The sequence below is a fragment of the Colletes latitarsis genome, unplaced genomic scaffold, assembly GCF_051014445.1.
Source record: "Colletes latitarsis isolate SP2378_abdomen unplaced genomic scaffold, iyColLati1 scaffold0013, whole genome shotgun sequence".
Taxonomy (NCBI): domain Eukaryota; kingdom Metazoa; phylum Arthropoda; class Insecta; order Hymenoptera; family Colletidae; genus Colletes; species Colletes latitarsis.
This window is the reverse complement of record NW_027488368.1, coordinates 16,574,923-16,596,593: the sequence shown is the minus strand read 5'-3', so window position 1 is coordinate 16,596,593 and position 21,671 is coordinate 16,574,923. Positions and strand designations below refer to the sequence as shown.

At 43.3% G+C, this 21,671-nt stretch overlaps 1 protein-coding gene across 1 annotated transcript; it reads left to right on the top strand.

Annotated features, from left to right (window-relative positions):
* Nucleotides 1-4,681: 4,681 nt before the first annotated feature.
* LOC143350676 (uncharacterized) lies at nt 4,682-9,881 on the top strand. Its single transcript, XM_076782697.1, has 8 exons — nt 4,682-4,690; nt 5,993-6,267; nt 6,670-6,869; nt 6,965-7,394; nt 7,591-7,699; nt 7,816-8,010; nt 8,063-8,309; nt 9,013-9,881. The coding sequence occupies exons 1-8, from the start codon at nt 4,682-4,684 to the stop codon at nt 9,879-9,881; spliced, it is 2,334 nt and encodes a 777-aa protein (XP_076638812.1).
* The last annotated feature ends 11,790 nt before the right edge of the window (nt 9,882-21,671 follow it).

The window sequence follows — 21,671 nt, the reverse complement described above, 5'->3', positions numbered from 1 at the left end:
ACTGAAACAGTCAATTAAACCTGGTTTCGATCAATATTTTAGAGGACAACACCGGTTTGGTCTGGGTTACGTCTGGTATTTGCAATCATCTCCCTAATTCTTTCGCATCTTTCGCATACTCGTTGGCCAGATCCTGGATTTTTTTTGGTTAGGATCACGTATTAATGAGGTGCCATACTGAAACAGTCAATTAAACCTGGTTTCGATCAATATTTTAGAGGACAACACCGGTTAGGTCTGGGTTACGTCTGGTATTTGCAATCATCACCCTAATACTTTCGCATCTTTCGCATCCGCGTTGGCCAGATCCTGGGTTTTTTTTGGTTGGGATCACGTATTAATGAGGTGCCATACTGAAACAGTCAATTAAACCTGGTTTCGATCAATATTTTAGAGGACAACACCGGTTTGGTCTGGGTTACGTCTGGTATTTGCAATCATCTCCCTAATTCTTTCGCATCTTTCGCATACTCGTTGGCCAGATCCTGGATTTTTTTTGGTTAGGATCACGTATTAATGAGGTGCCATACTGAAACAGTCAATTAAACCTGGTTTCGACCAATATTTTACAGGATAACGCCGGTTATGTCTGTGTTAGGTCTGGTATTTGCCAACATCTAGCTGATACTTTCGCATTTTTCGCATACTTGTTGGGCAGATCCTGGGTTCTTTTCTCGATAGGGTCACGTATTCATGTGATGCCACACTGAAGCAGTCAATTAAACCTGGCTTCGATCAATATTTTAGAGGACAACACCGGTTAGGTCTGGGTTACGTCTGGTGTTTGCAATTATCTGCCTCATACTTTCCCATTTTTCGCAAACTTGTTGGCCAACTGCGACGCTGAGCAGGACACGGCGGATCATACCCTGGAGGTATGCCCCGCGTGGGAGGGGGAGCGCCGTGTCCTGGTCGGCGTCGTCGGGCGGGATGTCTCGCTGCCGGGCGTGGTGCGCGCCATGCTCGGCAGCGAGGAGAAGTGGAGGGCCGTGGCCTCCTTCTGCGAGAACGTAATGTTGCAGAAGGAGGCCGCGGGGAGGGAGCGCGAGCGTCAGCGGCGTGCTGAAGCACGCGCTCGTGCGGTGGCCAGAGGTCGTCGCCCGGTCGCGAGGCGTCGCGGGCGGCCGCCTCGGCGTGGCGGATGACCTAGGCTGGGAGGGGGGTCCTGAGGGGACCCTCCTCCCGCCAGGCGGCGCCGGGTCGGACCGGTTGTGGGTAGGAGTGCCTCCCCCTACCGGTCCGACGCAAGGGGAGGCACCCTCGGCGGTCTGGTGCGGCCATGAACGCCCGGCCGCCGAGGGGTGGAAACGGGGTCGCGGGCGGTTGCGAGTTGGGGCTCGCAGCCGCCACTAAATGCGGCCCCGGGACGGATAGCGGCGGGATGGAGTGGCCCCGTCCCGCCGCTATGAGGCAGTGTATCTACTGGGGGGACCGATTGTCCCCCCGGGGGATGGGCGCGAAAGCGCGGGCACGGGGATGATACCGGAAGAATGCTTCGAGCGATTCCCGGTATCCTCCCAAAGCGTGCCGAAGGGTCACCGTGGGGTTTTTAGTGGGTAGGTCCCGCGCCTGTCGTTGTACGGGCGCGGGGAATCCCACACACCCCTCCCACCTCTCCCCAAGGAGGTGGGAGGGAGTCTTTCGAAGATTTTCCCCACGACAAAAAAAAAAAAAAAAAAAAAGTACGAGCCAGATGAGGGCAAATACCAGACCTAACCCAGACCTACCCGGTGTTATCCTCTAAAATATTGGTCGAATCCAGGTTTAATTGACTGTTTCATTCTGGTACTACATTAGTACGTGATCCAAACCAGAAAAGAACCCAGGATCTGGCTAAGAAGTATGCGAAAAATGCGAAAGTATCAGCCAGATGAGGGCATATCCCAGACCTAAACGTAACCCAACCGGTGATATACTTTAAAATATTGATCGTGGTCAGGTTTAATTGACTGTTTCATTGTGGTGCCACATTACAACGTGACCCAAACCAGAAAAAGCCCAGGATCTGGCCAATAGTTATGCGAAAAATGCGAAAGTATGATCCAGATGATTGTAAATACCAGACCTAACTCAGACCCAACTGGTGTTATCCTTTAAAATATTGATCGAATCCAGGTTTAACTGACTGTTTCATTCTGGTACTACATGACTGCGTGATCCAAAGCAGAAAATGTCCAGGATCTGGCCAACAAGTGTGCGAAGAATGCGAAAGTATGATGCAGATGATTGTAAATACCTGACCTAACACAATCCTAAACTGTGTTATCCTCTAAAATATTGATCGAGGTCAGGTTTAGTTGACTGTTTCAATGTGGTGCCACATTACAACGTGACCCAACACAGAAAAAGCCCATGATCTGGCCGTCAAGTGTGCGAAGAATGCGAAAGTATGAGCCAGGTGAGGGTAAATACCAGACCTAAACGTGACCCAAGTGGAGTTACACTTTAAAATATTGATCGAGGCCAGGTTTAATTGACTGTTTCAGTACGGTACCACGTTACTACGTGATCAAAACAACAATAGGCCCAGGATCTGGCCATCAAGTATGCGAAAAATGCGAAAGTATGAGACAATTGAGGGCAAATCCCAGACCTAAACGTGACCCAACTGGAGTTATACTTTAAAATATTGATCGAGGCCAGGTTTAATTAACTGTTTCAGTGTGGCACCACATTACTACATAATCCCAACCAGAAAAAGCCCAGGATCTGGCCAACAGGTATGCGAACAGTGCGTTAGTATGACCCAGATGATTGCAAATACCAGACCTAATACAATCCTAAACGGTGTTATCCTCTAAAATATTGATCGTGGTCAGGTTTAGTTGACTGTTTCATTGTGGTGCCACATTACAACGTGACCCAAACCAGAAAAAGCCCAGGATCTGGCCAATAGTTATGCGAAAAATGCGAAAGTATGATCCAGATGATTGTAAATACCAGACCTAATACAATCCTAAACGGTGTTATCCTCTAAAATATTGATCCGTACCAGGTTTAATGGACTGTTTCAGTGTGGTGCCACATTACCGCGTGATTCAAGCCTGAAAAAGCCCAGGATCTGGCCAAAAAGTATGCGAAGAATTCGAAAGTATGAGACAGATGAGGGCAAATCCCAGACCTAAACGTGACCCAAGTGGAGTTATACTTTAAAATATTGATCGAGACCAGGTTTAATTAACTGTTTCAGTGTGGCACCACATTACTACGTGATTCAAACCAGAAAAAAACACAGGATCTGACCAACAAGTATGCGAAGAATGCGAAAGTATAAGCCAGATGAGGGCAAATCCCAGACCTAAACGAGACCCAAACGGTGGTATACATTATAATATTGATCGATACCAGGTTTAATGGACTGTTTCAGTGTGGTACCACATTACTCCGTGATTCAAGCCAGAAAAAGCCCAGGGTCTGGCCAACAAGTACGCGAAGAATGCGAAAGTATGAGACAGATGAGGGCAAATCCCAGACCTAAACGTGACCCAACCGGAGTTATCCTCTATTATATTGATCGAATCCAGGTTTAACTCACTGTTTCAGTGTGGTACCACATTACTACATAATCCCAACCAGAAAAAGCCCAGGATCTGGCCAACAGGTATCGCGAACAGTGCGTTAGTATGACCCAGATGATTGCAAATACCAGACCTAATACAATCCTAAACGGTGTTATCCTCTAAAATATTGATCGTGGTCAGGTTTAGTTGACTGTTTCATTGTGGTGCCACATTACAACGTGACCCAAACCAGAAAAAGCCCAGGATCTGGCCAATAGTTATGCGAAAAATGCGAAAGTATGATCCAGATGATTGTAAATACCAGACCTAATACAATCCTAAACGGTGTTATCCTCTAAAATATTGATCCGTACCAGGTTTAATGGACTGTTTCAGTGTGGTGCCACATTACCGCGTGATTCAAGCCTGAAAAAGCCCAGGATCTGGCCAAAAAGTATGCGAAGAATTCGAAAGTATGAGACAGATGAGGGCAAATCCCAGACCTAAACGTGACCCAAGTGGAGTTATACTTTAAAATATTGATCGAGACCAGGTTTAATTAACTGTTTCAGTGTGGCACCACATTACTACGTGATTCAAACCAGAAAAAAACACAGGATCTGACCAACAAGTATGCGAAGAATGCGAAAGTATAAGCCAGATGAGGGCAAATCCCAGACCTAAACGAGACCCAAACGGTGGTATACATTATAATATTGATCGATACCAGGTTTAATGGACTGTTTCAGTGTGGTACCACATTACTCCGTGATTCAAGCCAGAAAAAGCCCAGGGTCTGGCCAACAAGTACGCGAAGAATGCGAAAGTATGAGACAGATGAGGGCAAATCCCAGACCTAAACGTGACCCAACCGGAGTTATCCTCTATTATATTGATCGAATCCAGGTTTAACTCACTGTTTCAGTGTGGTACCACATTACTACATAATCCCAACCAGAAAAAGCCCAGGATCTGGCCAACAGGTATCGCGAACAGTGCGTTAGTATGACCCAGATGATTGCAAATACCAGACCTAATACAATCCTAAACGGTGTTATCCTCTATAATATTGATCGAGGTCAGGTTTAGTTGACTGTTTCATTGTGGCGCCACATTACAACGTGACCCAACACAGAAAAAGCCCATGATCTGGCCGATAAGTATGCGAAGAATGTGAAAGTATGAGTCAGGTGAGGTTCTTACACCAGACCTAAACGTGACCCAAGAGGAGTTATACTTTAAAATATTGATCGAGGCCAGGGTTAATTGACTGTTTCAGTATGGTACCACGTTACTACGTGATCGAAACCAGAATAAGCCAAGGATCTGGCCATCAAGTATGCGAAAAATGCGAAAGTATGAGCCAGATACGGGCATAACCGAGAACAAAACGGGACCCAACCGGTGCTATCCTCTAAAATATTGCTCGAAACCAGGTTTAGTGGGCTGCTTCAGTGTGGTACCACATTACTACGTGTTCCAAACTAGGAAAAACCGAGGATCTGGCCAACAAGTATGCGAAAAATGCGAAAGTATGAGCCAGATGATTGCAAATACCTGACCTAGCCCAGACATAAACGGAGTTATCCTCTAAAATATTAATCGCCACCAGGTTTTATTGACTATTTCAGTGTGGTACCACATTAATACGTGATCCTATCCTGAAAAAGACCCAGGATCTGGCCAATAAGAAGGCGAAAAATGCGAAAGTATGAGCCAGAGGATGGCAAATACCAGGCCTTACCCTGACCTAACCGCTGTTATCCTCTAAAATATTAGTCGAAGCCAGGTTGAATTAACTATTTCGGTGTGGCACCACATTGATACGTGATCCTAACCAGAAAACAACCCAGGATCTGGCCATCAAGTATGCAAAAAATGCGAAAGTATAAGGCAGATGATTGTAAATTCCAGACGTAACCCAGACCTAACCGGTGTTAGCCTCTAAAGTATTTATCAAATCCAGGTTTAATTGACGGTTTCAGTGTGGTACGACATTACTACGTGATCCAAACCAGAAAAAACCCAGGATCTGGCCAACAAGTATGCGAAAAATGCGAAAGTATGAGCCAGATGATTGCAAATACCAGACTTAACCCAGTCATAACCGGCGTTATCCTCTAAAATATTAATCGGGACCAGGTTTAATTGACTGTTTCAGTGTGGTACTGTTGGAGGACAACGAATCTAGGACAACGAATCTAGATGAATGAATGTTTTGTTTGTGTGTGTTGAAGGAACGCGGAGTGACGACAAAATTAATCGATCTATGACATTGCGTTTTTGTTTCTCATACATATTTTGTTCATTCATTTCCAGTCTGTTTCATTTGTACCATGCAGAAATTACGTGTTTATTAAACTTTATATATTACTGCTTATGTTATAAACCACTGTTGTTATATTATTAGTAAATAAAGTCCAATAGGTTATGGGCCCAGTGGACAGTAATTAAAGTGATGGAGTTACGAATTGGAACTTCTGTTAATTAAGGAAAAACTATGGGAAGTGATAAGAAGTGAAAGACCCGCTACGGAAGATGCTGTTTGGGTGCAAAAGTATAATGAAGCACGCGCTACAATAGGACTATTAGTAGAAGACAGCCAACTGCAGCACATGAGGAATGTCAAAACATCATGTGAGGTATGGGATTCTCTACAAGGATATCACCAAAAGGCCACGTTAACGAATAAAGTATTGTTGCTAAAACAATTATGTAGAACAGCCATGAAAGAAAATGGCAACATGGAGGAACATATTACCACAATGTGCGGTTATTTTGAAAAATTAGCTGCCCTCGGATAGGATTTACCAGACAATCTTATGGGTGCAATGCTGCTTGGAAGTCTCCCAGAATCCTATGAAACTCTCGTGACAGCACTTGAAAGCATGCCCGAAGGTGATTTTACGTTAGAACTTGTAAAAAGTAAATTAATGGACGAATACAAAAGACGTAAAGGGACAAAGGTCACAAGAGAGTGTACAGAAACGGCGTTGAAAACTGGATACAAAAATACAAACAGCACGCAGTCGAAGAAAAATTGCTATTTTTGCAAAAAATCAGGGCATTTTAAAGGAGATTGTATAAAATATAAAGCCTGGATAGATAAAAAAGAAAAAGCTAATGCAGTCTCGCAAGATTCTTCGAATGATTATTGTTTTTATGCAAGAGCAGAAATTTCTGATGGAGCATATCTTGGAACGGAGAAGCATCAAGAGGACAATAAAAATGTATGGATCGTCGACTCTGGGGCAACAAGCCATACGGCGACTTCGAAGAAGTTTTTTCAAGAATTCGACACGCGAAGGAAAGGTCAAGTGTGTCTTGCAGAGGAACAAAAGATTGCTGAAGTGCAAGGAATCGCTTCGGGTGTAATAGATTGTGTATTGGACTCTAATGCGCCTTCAAAATAAAAGTGTGCGATGTGTTATATGTGCCGACACTTGGGTCAAACTTATTATCAGTAAAGAAACTGGTGAAAGATGGATACAGATTGACGTTTGACGAAAACGATTGTAAGATCATGAAGGACAACAAATTACAAGCGATTGCGAAATTGTCACCCGAGTTGTATCAAGTAAGTCCAATTGGAAAAGTATATATAGCGAGCGGAAGTATTGTTAATGGGCATACAGCGGATTGCCAGCATACCTGGCACCGTCGCTTCGGGCATAGAGATTTTAACGCCATAAAGTTTTTAGGTAATAAAGATCTAGCCACAGGTATCAAGATTAAGAATTGTGGACAGCAGATGATTTGTGAATGCTGCGTTAAGGGTAAAATGGCTAGATTACCTTTCTCAAAAGTATCAAAAAGCAAGACAAATTCAATTCTAGATCTCATACATACGGACGTGTTCGGACCTATGCAAACAGTAACACCGAGCAACAAAAGGTACATTTTAACAATTATCGACGACTATTCTCGTTTCTCGACTATTTATCTTATGAGTCATAAAAATGAAACAGCAAAATGTATAAAAGAATATGTAGAAAGAATGAAAACACAGTTTAAGAAAAAAACAAAGATAATAAGATCGGATCGGGGAACAGAATATGTTAATGAAGATTTAAAGAATTATTTGAGACAGGAAGGGATTCAAGCACAGTATACAACAGTTTATTCACCTCAGCAGAATGGCGTTGCTGAGCGAAAGAATCGGTCGCTACTTGAGATGGCAAGATGTATGCTGCTCGATGGTAATTTAGATAAGAAATATTAGGGAGAAGCTGTAAACACAGCTAACTATTTACAGAATCGATTACCTACGAAAGCAATCGATCAAACCCCATATGAATTGTGGTTTTCGAAAAAGCCCGATGTCGGAAATTTACACATTTTTGGTTGCAGTGCATACATACACATACATAAGGAACAGAGGAAGAAATTAGACGACAAAGCTGAGAAATTTACATTCGTTGGCTACTCCGATGAATCAAAGGCGTTTCGTTTATTAGACACAAAAACAAATCGCATCAAGATCAGCTGCGACGTTGTGTTTTTAGATTTAGTAAGCGAATATAAACCGATGGACAATGTGGTCATTTTTTCGAAAATAAAAGACAGCACGGAAGACGACCATGAAGATGTTGAAAGGGAAAAGTCGCCCAGTGAAGAATCAGCTGACGATCAAGATGTTGAAAGTGAAAAGTCATCCAGTGAAGAATCAGCTGACGATCAAGAATCAGACGACGGACCAAGTACAGACGAATATATGTCAAGTAAAGAGACAAACGGTGATCATGAGGAAACGGATCGCATACAGTGCAGACGGTCTCAAAGAACGAATAAAGGAGTACCACCAGATAGGTATGTAGCTTCGTCAAACATGGTCCTAAATACAGAACATGAACCAAGAAGTGCGAAGGAAGCATTGTCAGGATCTGATAAAGAGCATTGGAAAAGGGCCATGGATGACGAAATTAATTCCTTATTGGGGAACGACTCTTGGGAAATCGTATCCAAACCAAAAGACACAAATATAGTCTCGTGTAAATGGGTTTTTAAAATTAAGCGAAACATCGATGGAAGTGTGGAGAGATATAAAGCCAGACTTGTTGCTCGAGGGTTTTCACAAAAATATGGCACGGATTACGATGAAAATTTTGCACCGGTAGTAAGACAATCTACATTCAGGACTTTTTTAACGGTCACTGGACAAAAAGGTATGTTGATAAAACATTTTGATGCAAAAACTGCTTTTTTAAATTGGAAATTAACCGAGACGATATTTATGAAGCAACCTGAAGGATATGAAATACCTGGTAAAAAAGATGACTATGTTTGCAGACTTAAAAGGGGCATCTATGGTTTGAAGCAGGCTGCCAAAATTTGGAATGACCAATTAAACGATTTGCTCGTGAAATATGATTTCAAACAAAGTCAGGCAGACTCATGTTTGTATACTAAAGAAGATAAAGGAGAACTGATTTATGTTATTATTTATGTTGACGATATTTTTTATTATTAATATAAACATTTTTAAAGAAACATTTTTGTTTGAATGACTTAGGATTCTTGAAACATTATTTAGGAATAGAGATGAGAAGAAATGAAGAAGGTTTTTACAGCATAAATCAAGCGAAATATATTAAAAAAATATTACACAGATTCGGTCTTCAAGATGCAAAAGGATCAAGTGTACCTTTAGATCACACGTATTTTAAATATAAAGAAAATGGATCAGAAATGCCAAAAAGTGACAGGTATCAACAGCTCATCGGTGCTTTATTGTACGTAGCAGTAAACAGTAGACCGGACATATCCGCAAGCGTTGCTATTTTAAGCCAACACAACAAGCATCCCACAACAAATGACTGGATAGAAACGAAAAGAGTCGCTCGCTATTTAAAACAAACAATTGATTATGAACTGAAACTTGGTCAAAGGGTTAAAAGCAGGAAACTAATTGGTTTTGCAGACGCCGATTGGGCACAAGACAGAAATGATAGAAAGTCGAATAGCGGATATTTGTATCAATTTGCCGGAGCTTCGATAAGTTGGGCTTGCAGGAAGCAGCCATGTGTTTCACTATCGTCTACTGAAGCGGAATATATAGCCCTTGCCGAAGCTACTCAAGAAGCTGTATGGATACAACGTCTACTGGAAGATTTTGGAAAAGGGACCCAGGACACAATCATCTACGAAGACAACCAAAGTTGCTTAAAACTCACATCCAACAAGAAGTTTAACAATAGGACAAAACACATTGATACAAAGTTCCATAATATAAAAGACATTAAGGATCGGGGAAAAATAGATTATCAATACTGCCCTACAGATGAAATGCCTGCCGACATGTTAACTAAACCTCTTGCAAAAGTAAAATTAAAATATATGGCAGAAAAGTGTGCACTGCGTCAACAAATAAAACAATTTTAAAATGTATATCGTTGTGGAAGGGTGTTGGAGGATAACGAATCTAGGACAACGAATCTAATTGAATGAATCTTTTGTGTGTGTGTGATGAAGGAACGCAGAGTGACGACAAAATTTATCGATCTGTGATATTGCGTTTTTGTTTCTCATACATATTTTGTTCATTCATTTCCAGTCTGTTTCATTTGTACCATACAGAAATTACGTGTTTATTAAACTTTATATATTACTGCTTATGTTATAAACCACTGTTGTTATATTAATAGTAAATAAAGTTCAATAGGTACCACATTATTACGTGATCTAAATAAGAAAAAGCCCAGGATCTGGCCATTCAAGTATGCGAAAAATGCGAAAGTATGTGCTAGATGATGGCAAATACCAGACCTAACCGAGACATTACCGGCGTTATCCTCTAAAGTATTGATCGAAACCAGGTTTAATTGACTGTTTCAGTGTAGTGCCACATTGTTACCTGATCCAAATCAGAAAGAGCACAGGATCTGGCCAACAAGTATGCCAAAATTGCGAAAGTATGAGGAAGATGATTGCAAATACCAGACGTAACCCAGACCTAACCGGCGTTACCCTCTAAAATATTAATCGGAACCAGGTTTTATTGAATGTTTCAGTGTGGTACCACATTACTACGTGACCCAAGTCAGAAAAAGCCCAGGATCTGGCGAATAAATATGCCAAAAATGCGAAAGTATGAACCAGATGATTGCAAATACCAGACCTAACCGAGACATAACCGGCGTTATCCTCTAAAGTATTGATCGAAACCAGGTTTAATTGACTGTTTCAGTGTGGTCCCACATTACTACGTGATCGAAACCAGAAAAAGGCCAGGATCTGGCCATACAACCATGCAAAATTGCGAAAGTATGAGCTAGATGCTGGCAAATACCAGACGTAACCCAGACCTAACCGGTGTTATCCTCTAAAATATTGACCAAATTCAGGTTGAATTGACCATTTCAGTGCGGCACCACATTAATACGTGATCCTAACCAGAAAAAAACCCAGGATCTGGCCATTCAAATATGCGAAAATTGCGAAAGTATGAGCCAGATGATTGCAAATACCAGAACTAACCCAGACATAACCGGCGTTATCCTCTGAAATATTAATCGGAACCAGGTTTTATTGGCAGTTTCAGTGTGGTACCACATTACTACGTGACCCAAGTCAGAAAAAGCCCAGGATCTGGCCAACAAGTATGCGAAAAATGCGAAAGTATCAAACAGATGATTGCAAATACCAGACCTAACCGAGACATAACCGGCGTTATCCTCTAAAATATTAATCGCAACCAGGATTACTTGACTGTTTCGGTGTGGAACCACATTACTACGGGATCCAATCCAGAAAAAACGCTGGATCTGGCCAACAAGTATGCGAAAAACGCGAAAGTATGAGCCAGATGATTGCAAATACCATAACTAACCCAGAAATAACCAGCGTTATCCTCTGAAATACTAATCGGAACAAGCTTTTATTGACTGTTTCGGTGTGGAACCACATAAGTGCGGGATCAAAACCAGAAAGAGGCCAGTATCTGGCCAACAAGTATGCGAAAAATGCGAAGGTACGAGCCAGATGAGTTCAAATCCCAGACCTAACCGAGACATAACCGGCGTTATCCTCTAAAATATTAATCGCAAACAGGATTAATTGACTGTTTCGGTGTGGAACCACATTACTACGGGATCCAATCCAGAAAAAACGCTGGATCTGGCCAACAAGTATGCGAAAAATGCGAAAGTACGAGCCAAATGAGGGCAAATACCAGAACTAACACAGAGATAACCGGCGTTATCCTCTAAAATATTACTCGCAACCAGGTTTAATTGACTGCTTCGGTGTGGTACCGCATTACTACGTGATCCAAACCAGAAAAAGCCCAGGATCTTGCCAACAAGTAGTCGAAAAATGCGAAAGTACGAGCCAGATGAGGGCAAATCCCAGAACTAACCGAGACATAACCGACGCTATCCTCTTAAATATTACTCGCAACCAGGTTTAATTCACTATTTCGGTGTGGTACCGCATTACAGCGTGATCCAAACCACAAAAAGGCGAGGACCTGGCCATCAAGTATGCGAAAAATGCGAAAGTACGAGCCAATTGAGGGCAAATCCCAGTCCTAACCAAGACATAACCGGCGTTATCCTCTAAAATACTAATCGCTACCAGGTTTAATTGACTGTTTCGTTGTGGAACCACATTACTACGGGATCCAAACCAGAAAAAACGCAGGATCTGGCCAACAAGTATGCGAAAAACGCGAAAGTACGAGCCAGATGTGGGCAAATCCCAGACCTAACCGAGACATAACCGGCGCTATCCTCTTAAATATTAATCGCAACCAGGTTTAATTGACTGTTTAGGTGTGGTACCGCATTACTACGTGTTCCAAACCAGAAAAAGGCCAGGATCTGGCCAAGAGGTATGCGAAAAATGCGAAAGTACGAGCCAGATGAGGGCAAATCCCAGACCTAACCGAGACATAACCGGCGTTATCCTCTTAAATATTAATCGCAACCAGGTTTAATTGACTGTTTCGGCGTGGTACCGCATTACTACGTGTTCCAAACCAGAAAAGGGCCAGGATCTGGCGAACAAGTATGCGAAAAATGCGGAGGTACGAGCCAGATGAGGGCAAACCTCAGACCTAACCCAGACATAACCGGCGTTATCCTCTAAAATATTACTCGCAACCAGGTTTAATTGACTATTTCGGTGTGGTACCGCACTACTGCGTGATCCAAACCAGAAAAAGGCGAGGATCTGGCCAACAAGTATGCGAAAAATGTGAAAGTACGAGCCAGATGGTGGCAAATCCCGGACCTAACCGAGACATAACCGGCGTTATCCTCCAAAATATTAATCGCAACCAGGTTTCATTGACTGTTTCGGTGTGGTACCGCATTACTACGTGTTCCAAACCAGAAAAATGCCAGGATCTGGCCAACGAGTATGCGAAAAATGCGAAAGTGCGAGCCAGATAATGGCAAATACCAGACCTGACCCAGACATAACCGGCGTTATCCTCGAAAATATTAATCGCAACCAGCTTTAATTGACTGCTCCGGTGCGGTACCGCATTACTACGTTATCCAAACCACAAAAAGCTCAGGATCTTGCCAACAAGTACGCGAAAAATGCGATGGTACGAGCCAGATGAGGGCAAACCCCAGACCTAACCCAGACATAACCGGCGTTATCCTCTAAAATATTACTCGCAACCAGGTTTAATTGACTGTCTCAGTGTGATACCACATTACTACGTGGCCCAAGCCAGAGAAAAGCCAGGATCTGGCCAACAAGTATGCGAAAAATGCGAAAGTACGAGACAGATGAGTGCAAATCCCAGTCCTAACCAAGACATAACCGGCGTTATCCTCCAAAATATTAATCGCAACCAGGTTTAGTTGAATGTTTCGGTGTGGTACCGCATTACTACGTGATGCCAGCCAGAAAAAGCCCTGGATCTGGCCAACAAGAATGCGAAAAATGCGAAAGTATGAGCCAGATGATTGCAAATACCAGAACTAAACCAGACATAAGCAGAGTTTACCTCTAAAATACTAATCGGAACAAGCTTCTATTGACTGTTTCAGTGTGGTACCACATTACTACGTGATCCAAACCAGAAAAAGCCCAGGATCTGGCCAACAAGTATAAGAAAAATGCGAAAGTACGGGCCAGATGAGGGCAAATCCCAGACATAACAGAGACATAACCGGCGATATCCTCCAAAATATTAATCGCAACCAGGTTTAATTGACTGTTTCGGTGTGGTACCGCATTACTACGTGATACAAGCCAGAAAAAGCCATGTATCTGGCCAACAAGTAAGCGAAAAATACGAAAGTACGAGCCAGATGAGGGCAAATCCCAGACCTAACCGAGACATAACCGGCGTTATCCTCTGAAATATTAACCGCAACCAGGATTAATTGACTGTTTCGCTGTGGTACCGCATTACTACGTGATCCAAACCAGAAAAAGGTCAGGATCTGGCCAACAAGTATGCGAAAAATGCGAAAGTATGAGCCAGATGATTCCAAATACCAGAACTAACCCAGACATAACCAGAGTTTTCCTCTAAAATACTATTCGGAACAAGCTTTTATTGACTGTTTCAGTGTGGTACCACATAACTACGTGATCCAAACCAGAAAAAGCCCAGGATCTGGCCAACAAGTATAAGAAAAATGCAAAAGTACGAGCCAGATGAGGGCAAATACCAGACCTAACCGAGACATAACCGGCGTTATCCTCGAAAATATTAATCGCAACCAGGTTTAATTGACTGTTTCGGCGTGGTACCGCATTACTACGTGATGCACGACAGAAAAAGCCCAGGATCTGGCCAACAATTATGCGAAAAATGCGAATGTACGAGCCCGATGGGGGCAAATCCCAGACCTAACCGAGACATAACCGGCGTTATCCACTTAAATATTAATCGCAACCAGGTTTAATTGACTGTTTCAGTGTGGTACCGCATTACTACGTGTTCCAAACCAGAAAAAGGCCAGGATCTGGCCAACAAGTATGCGAAAAATGAGAAAGTACGAGCCAGATGATGGCAAATACCAGACCTAACCCAGTCATAACCGGCGTTATCCTCGAAAATATTAATCGCAACCAGCTTTAATTGACTGCTTCGGTGTGGTACCGGAGTACTACGTGATCCAAACCACAAAAAGGCGAGGATCTTGCCAACAATTATGCGAAAAATGCGAAAGTACGAGCTAGATGAGGGCCAATCCCAGACCTAACCGAGACATAACCGGCGTTATCCTCTTAAATATTAATCGCAACCAGGTTTAATTGACTGTTTCGGTGTGGTACTGCATTACTACGTGATCCAAACCAGAAAAAGGCCAGGATCTGGCGAACAAGTATGCCAAAAATGCGAAAGTACGAGCCAGATGAGGGCAAATACCAGAACTAACCCAGACATAACCAGCGTTATCCTCGAAAATATTAATCGCAACCAGGTTTAATTGACTGTTTCGGTGTGGTACCGCATTACCACATAATCCAAACCAGAAAAAGCCCAGGATCTTGCCAACAAGTATGCGAAAAATGCGAAGGTACGAGCCAGATGGGGGCAAATCCCAGACCTAACCGAGACACAACCGGCGTTAACCTCTAAAATATTAATCGCATCCAGGATTAATTGACTGTTTCGGTGTGGAACCACATTACTACGGGATCCAATCCAGAAAAAGCCCAGGATCTTGCCAACAAGTATGCGAAAAATGCGAAAGTACGAGCCAGATGAGGGCTAATCCCAGAACTAACCGAGACATAACCGACGCTATCCTCTTAAATATTACTCGCAACCAGGTTTAATTCACTATTTCGGTGTGGTACCGCATTACAGCGTGATCCAAACCACAAAAAGGCGAGGACCTGGCCAACAAGTATGCGAAAAATGCGAAAGTACGAGCCAATTGAGGGCAAATCCCAGTCCTAACCAAGACATAACCGGCGTTATCCTCTAAAATATTAATTGCAACCAGGTTTAATTGACTGTTTCGGTGTGGTACCGCATTAGTGTTTCAGTGTGGTACCACATTACTACGTGATCCAAACCAGAAAAATGCCAGGATCTGGCCAACATGGATGCGAAAAACGCGAAAGTATGAGACAGATGATTACAAATACCAGAACTAACCCAGCCATAACCAGAGTTTTCCTCTAAAATACAAATCGGAACAAGCTTTTATTGACTGTTTCAGTGTGGTACAACATTACTACGTGATCCAAACCAGAAACAGCGCTGGATCTGGCCAACAAGTATGCGAAAAATGCGAAAGTACGTGCCAGATGAGGGCAAATACCTGACCTAACCCAGACATAACCGGCGTTATCCTCTAAAATATTAATCGCAACCAGGTTTAATTGACTGTTTCGGTGTGGAACCTCATTACTATGGGATCCAAGCCAGAAAAAACCCAGGAACTGGCCAACAAGTATGCGAAAAACGCGAAAGTACGAGCCAGATTAGGGCAAATACCAAAACTAACCCAGACATACCCAGCGTTATCCTCTAATATAGTAATCGCAACCAGGTTTAATTGACTGTTTCGGTGTGGAACCTCATTACTACTTGGTCCAAGCCAGAAAAAGGCCAGGATCTGGCCAACAAGCATGCGAAAAATGCGAAAGTACGAGCCAGATGAGGGCAAATCCCAGACCTAACCGAGACATAGCCGGCGTTATCCCCTGATATAGTAATCGCAACCAGGTTTAATTGACTGTTTCGGTGTGGTACCGCATTACTACGTGATACAAACCAGAAAAAGGCCAGGATCTGGCCAACAAGTATGCGAGAAATGCGAAAGTGCGAGACAGATGTGGGCAAATACCAGAACTAGCTCATACATAACCAGCGTTATCCTCTAATATAGTAATCGCAACCAGGTTTAATTGACTGTTTCGGTATGGTACCGCATTACTACGTGATCCAAACCAGAAAAAGCCCAGGATCTGGCCAACAAGTATAAGAAAAATGCAAAAGTACGAGCCAGATGAGGGCAAATACCAGACCTAACCGAGACATAACCGGCGTTATCCTCGAAAATATTAATCGCAACCAGGTTTAATTGACTGTTTCGGTGTGGTACCGCATTACTACGTGATGCACGATAGAAAAAGCCCAGGATCTGGCCAACAATTATGCGAAAAATGCGAAAGTACGAGCCCGATGGGGGCAAATCCCAGACGTAACCGAGACATAACCGGCGTTATCCACTTAAATATTAATCGCAACCAGGTTTAATTGACTGTTTCAGTGTGGTACCGCATTACTACGTGTTCCAAACCAGAAAATGGCCAGGATCTGGCCAACAAGTATGCGAAAAATGAGAAAGTACGAGCCAGATGATGGCAAATACCAGACCTAACCCAGTCATAACCGGCGTTATCCTCAAAAATATTAATCGCAACCAGCTTTAACTGACTGCTTCGGTGTGGTACCGGATTACTACGTGATCCAAACCACAAAAAGCCGAGGATCTTGCCAACAATTATGCGAAAAATGCGAAAGTACGAGCCAGATGAGGGCCAATCCCTGACCTAACCGAGACATAACCGGCGTTATCCTCTTAAATATTAATCGCAACCAGGTTTAATTGACTGTTTCGGTGTGGTACTGGATTACTACGTGTTCAACACCACAAAAAGGTCAGTATCTGGCTAAGAAGTATGCGAAGAATGCGAAAGTACGAGCCAGATGAGGGCAAATACCAGACCTAACCCAGACATAACCGGCGTTATCCTCGAAAATATTATCCGCAACCAGGTTTAATTGACTGTTTCGGTGTGGTACCGCATTACTACGTGTTCCAAACCAGAAAAAGGCCAGTATCTGGCCAACAAGTATGCGAAAAATGCGAAGGTACGAGACATATGAGGGCAAACCCCAGACCTGACCGAGACATAACCGGCGGTATCCTCTAAAATATTAATCCCAACCAGGTTAATTGACTGTTTCGGTGTGGTACCGCATTACTACGTGTTCCAAACCAGAAAAAGGCCAGTATCTGGCCAACAAGTATGCGAAAAATGCGAAGGTACGAGACATATGAGGGCAAACCCCAGACCTGACCGAGACATAACCGGCGTTATCCTGTAAAATAATAATCGCAACCAGGTTTAATTGTCTGTTTCGGTGTGGTACCGCATTACTACGTGATGCACGACAGAAAAAGCCCAGGATCTGGCCAACAATTATGCGAAAAATGCGAAAGTACGAGCCCGATGGGGGCAAATCCCAGACCTAACCGAGACATAACAGGCGTTATCCTCTTAAATATTAATCGGCAACCAGGTTTAATTGACTGTTTCAGTGTGGTACCGCATTACTACGTGTTCCAAACCAGAAAAAGGCCAGGATCTGGCCAACAAGTATGCGAAAAACGCGAAAGTATGAACCAGATGATTGCAAATACCATAACTAACCCAGAAATAACCAGCGTTATCCTTTAAAATACTAATCGGAACAAGCTTTTATTGACTGTTTCAGAGTGGTACCATATTACTACGTGGTCCAAGCCAGAAGAAGCCCAGGATCTGGCCAACAAGTATGCGAAAAATGAGAAAGTACGAGCCAGTTGAGGGCAATTCCCAGACCTGACAGAGACATAACCGGCGTTATCCTCTAAAATATTAGTCGCAACCAGGTTCAATTGACTGTTTCGTTGTGGTACCGCATTACTACGTGATCCAAACCAGAAAAAGGCCAGGAACTGGCCAACAAGTATGAGAAAAATGCGAAAGTATGAGCCAGATGATTGCAAATACCAGAACTAACCCAGACATAACCAGCGTTATCCTCTAAAACACTAATCGGAACCAGCTTTTATTGACTGTTTCAGTGTGGTACCACATTACTACGTGATCCAAACCAGAAAAAGCCCAGGATCTGGCCAACATGTATGCGAAAAATGCGAAAGTACGAGCCACATGAGGGCAAATACCAGACCTAACACAGAGATAACCGGCGCTATCCTCTAAGATATTAATCGGAACCAGGTTTAATAGACTGCTTCGTTGAGGACCCACATTACTACGGGATCCAAACAAGAAAAAACGCAGGTTCAGGCCAACAAGTATGCGAAAAAAGCGAAAGAATGAGCCAGATGATTGCAAATACCATGACTAACCCAGTCATAACCAGCGTTATCCTCTAAAATACTAACCGGAACAAGCTTTTATTGTCTGTTTCACTGTGGTACCACATTACTACGTGATCCAAACCAGAAAAAGCCCAGGATCTGGCCAACAAGTATGCGAAAAATGCGAAAGTACGAGCCAGATGAAGGCAATTCCCAGACCTAACCGAGACATAACCGGCGTTATCCTCTGAAATATTATTCGCAACCAGGCTTAATTGTCTGTTTCGGTGTGGTACCGCATTACTACGTGATCCATACCAGAAAAAGGTCAGGAGCTGGCCAACAAGTATGCGAAAAATGCGAAGGTACGAGACAGATGAGGGCAAACCCCAGACCTAACCCAGACATAACCGGCGTTATCCTCGTAAATATTACTCGCAACCAGGTTTAATTGACTATTTCGGTGTGGTATCGCACTACTGCGTGATCCAAACCAGAAAAAGGTCAGGAGCTGGCCAACAAGTATGCGAAAAATTCGAAGGTACAAGACAGATGAGGGCAAACCCCAGACCTAACCCAGACATAACCGGCGTTATCCTCTAAAATATTAATCCCAACCAGGTTTATTGACTGTTTCGGTGTGGTACCGCATTACTACGTGTTCCAAACCAGAAAAAGGCCAGTATCTGGCCAACAAGTATGCGAAAAATGCGAAGGTACGAGACATATGAGGGCAAACCCCAGACCTGACCGAGACATAACCGGCGTTATCCTCTAAAATATTAATCGCGTCCAGGTTTAATTGACTGTTTCGGTGTGGTACCGCATTACTACGTGATCCAAACCAGAAAAACGCCAGGAACTGGCCAACAAGTATGCGAAAATCGCGAAAGTATGAGCCAGATGATTGCAAATACCAGAACTAACTCAGACATAACCAGAGTTTTCCTCTAAAATACTAATCGGAACAAGCTTTAATTGACTGTCTCAGTGTGGTACCACATTACTACGTGATCCAAACCAGAAAAAGCCCAGGATCTGGCCAACAAGTATAAGAAAAATGCGAAAGTACGAGCCTGATGAGGGCAAATCCCAGACCTAACCGAGACATAACCCGCGTTATCGTCTAAAATATTAATCGCTACCAGGTTGAATTGACAGTTTCGGTGTGGTACCGCATTACTACGAGATGCTAGCCAGAAGAAGCCCTGGCTCTGGTCAACAAGTATGCGAAAAATGCGAAAGTACGAGCCAGATGAGGGCAAATCTCAGACCTAACCGGGACATAACCAGCGTTATCCTCTATAATATTAATCGCAACCAGGTTGAATTGACTGTATCGGTGTGGTACCGCATTACTACGTGGTCAAAACCAGAAAAACCCCAGCATCTGCCCAACAAGTATGCGAAAAATGCGAAAGTACGAGCCTGATGAGGGCAAATCCCAGACCTTACCGAGACATAACCGGCGTTATCCACTAAAATACTAATCGCAACCAGGTTTAATTGACTGCTTCGGTGTGGTACCGTCTTACTACGTGATCCAAACCAGAAAAAGGCCAGGATCTGACCAACAAGTATGCGAGAAATGCGAAAGTACGAGCCAGATGAGGGCAAATACCATACCTAACCCAGACATAACCGGCGTTATCCTCCAAAATATTAATCGCAACCAGGTTTAATTGACTGCTTCGGTGTGGTACCGTCTTACTACGTGATCCAAACCAGAAAAAGGCCAGGATCTGACCAACAAGTATGCGAGAAATGCGAAAGTACGAGCCAGATGAGGGCAAATACCATACCTAACCCAGACATAACCGGCGTTATCGTCTACAATATTAATCGCTACCAGGTTGAATTGACAGTTTCGGTGTGGTACCGCATTACTACGAGATGCTAGCCAGAAAAAGCCCTGGATCTGGTCAACAAGTATGCGAAAAATGCGAAAGTACGAGCCAGATGAGGGCAAATCTCAGACCTAACCGGGACATAACCAGCGATATCCTCTATAATATTAATCGCAACCAGGTTGAATTGACTGTATCGGTGTGGTACCGCATTACTACGTGATCCAAACCAGAAAAACGCCAGGACCTGGCCAACAAGTATGCGAGAATCGAGAAAGTATGAGCCAGATGATTGCAAATACAGGAACTAACTCAGACATAACCAGAGTTTTCCTCTAAAATACTAATCGGAACAAGCTTTTATTGACTGTTTCAGTGTGGTACCACATTACTACGTGATCCAAACCAGAAAAAGGCCAGGACCTGGCCAACAGGTTTGCGAAAAATGCGAAAGTGCGAGCCAGATGTGGGCCAATACCAGACCTAACCGAGACATAACCGGCGTTCTCCACTAAAATATTAATCGGAACCAGCTTTTATTGACTGTTTCAGTGTGGTACCACATTACTACCTGAACCAATCCAGAAACAGCTCAGGGTCTGTCCAACAAGTATGCGAAAAATGCGAAAGAACGATACACATGAGGCCAAATCCGAGACCTAACCGAGACATAACCAGCGTTATCTTCTAAAATACTAATCGGAACCAGCTTTCATTGACTGTTTCAGTGTGGCGCCACATTATTACGTGATCCAAACCAGAAAAACCCCAGGACCTGGCCAACAAGTATGCGAAACAATGAAAGCACGAGCCAGATGGGGGGCAAATCCCAGACCTAACCGAGACATAACCGGTGTTATCCTCTAAAATATAAATCGCAACCAGGTTTAATTGACTGTTTCAGTGTGGTACCACATTACTACGTGGTCCAAGCCAGAAAAAGGCCAGGATCTGCCCAACAAGTATGAGAAAAATGCGAAAGTACGAGCCAGATGAGGGCAAATACCAGAACTAACCCAGACATAACCAGCGTTATCCTCTAAAATACTAATCGGAACCAGCTTTCATTGACTGTTTCAGTGTGGTGCCACATTATTACGTGATCCAAACCAGAAAAAGCCCAGGACCTGGCCAACAAGTATGCTAAAAAAACGAAACCACGAGCCAGATGATGGCAAATCCCGGACCTATCCGAGACATAACCGGCGTTATCCTCTAAAATATTAATCGGAACCAGGATTAATTGACTGTTTCGGTGTGGAACCTCATTACTACGGGATCCAAACCAGAAAAAACCCAGGATC

Bases quoted from the DNA above. Each gene is read 5' to 3' on its own strand.
- LOC143350676 (XM_076782697.1), top strand. The intron at 6,870-6,964 runs GTGTAATAGATT...ACTTATTATCAG, and splicing joins AGTGCAAGGAATCGCTTCGG to TAAAGAAACTGGTGAAAGAT. The intron at 8,011-8,062 runs GTAAGCGAATAT...CGAAAATAAAAG, and splicing joins ACGTTGTGTTTTTAGATTTA to ACAGCACGGAAGACGACCAT.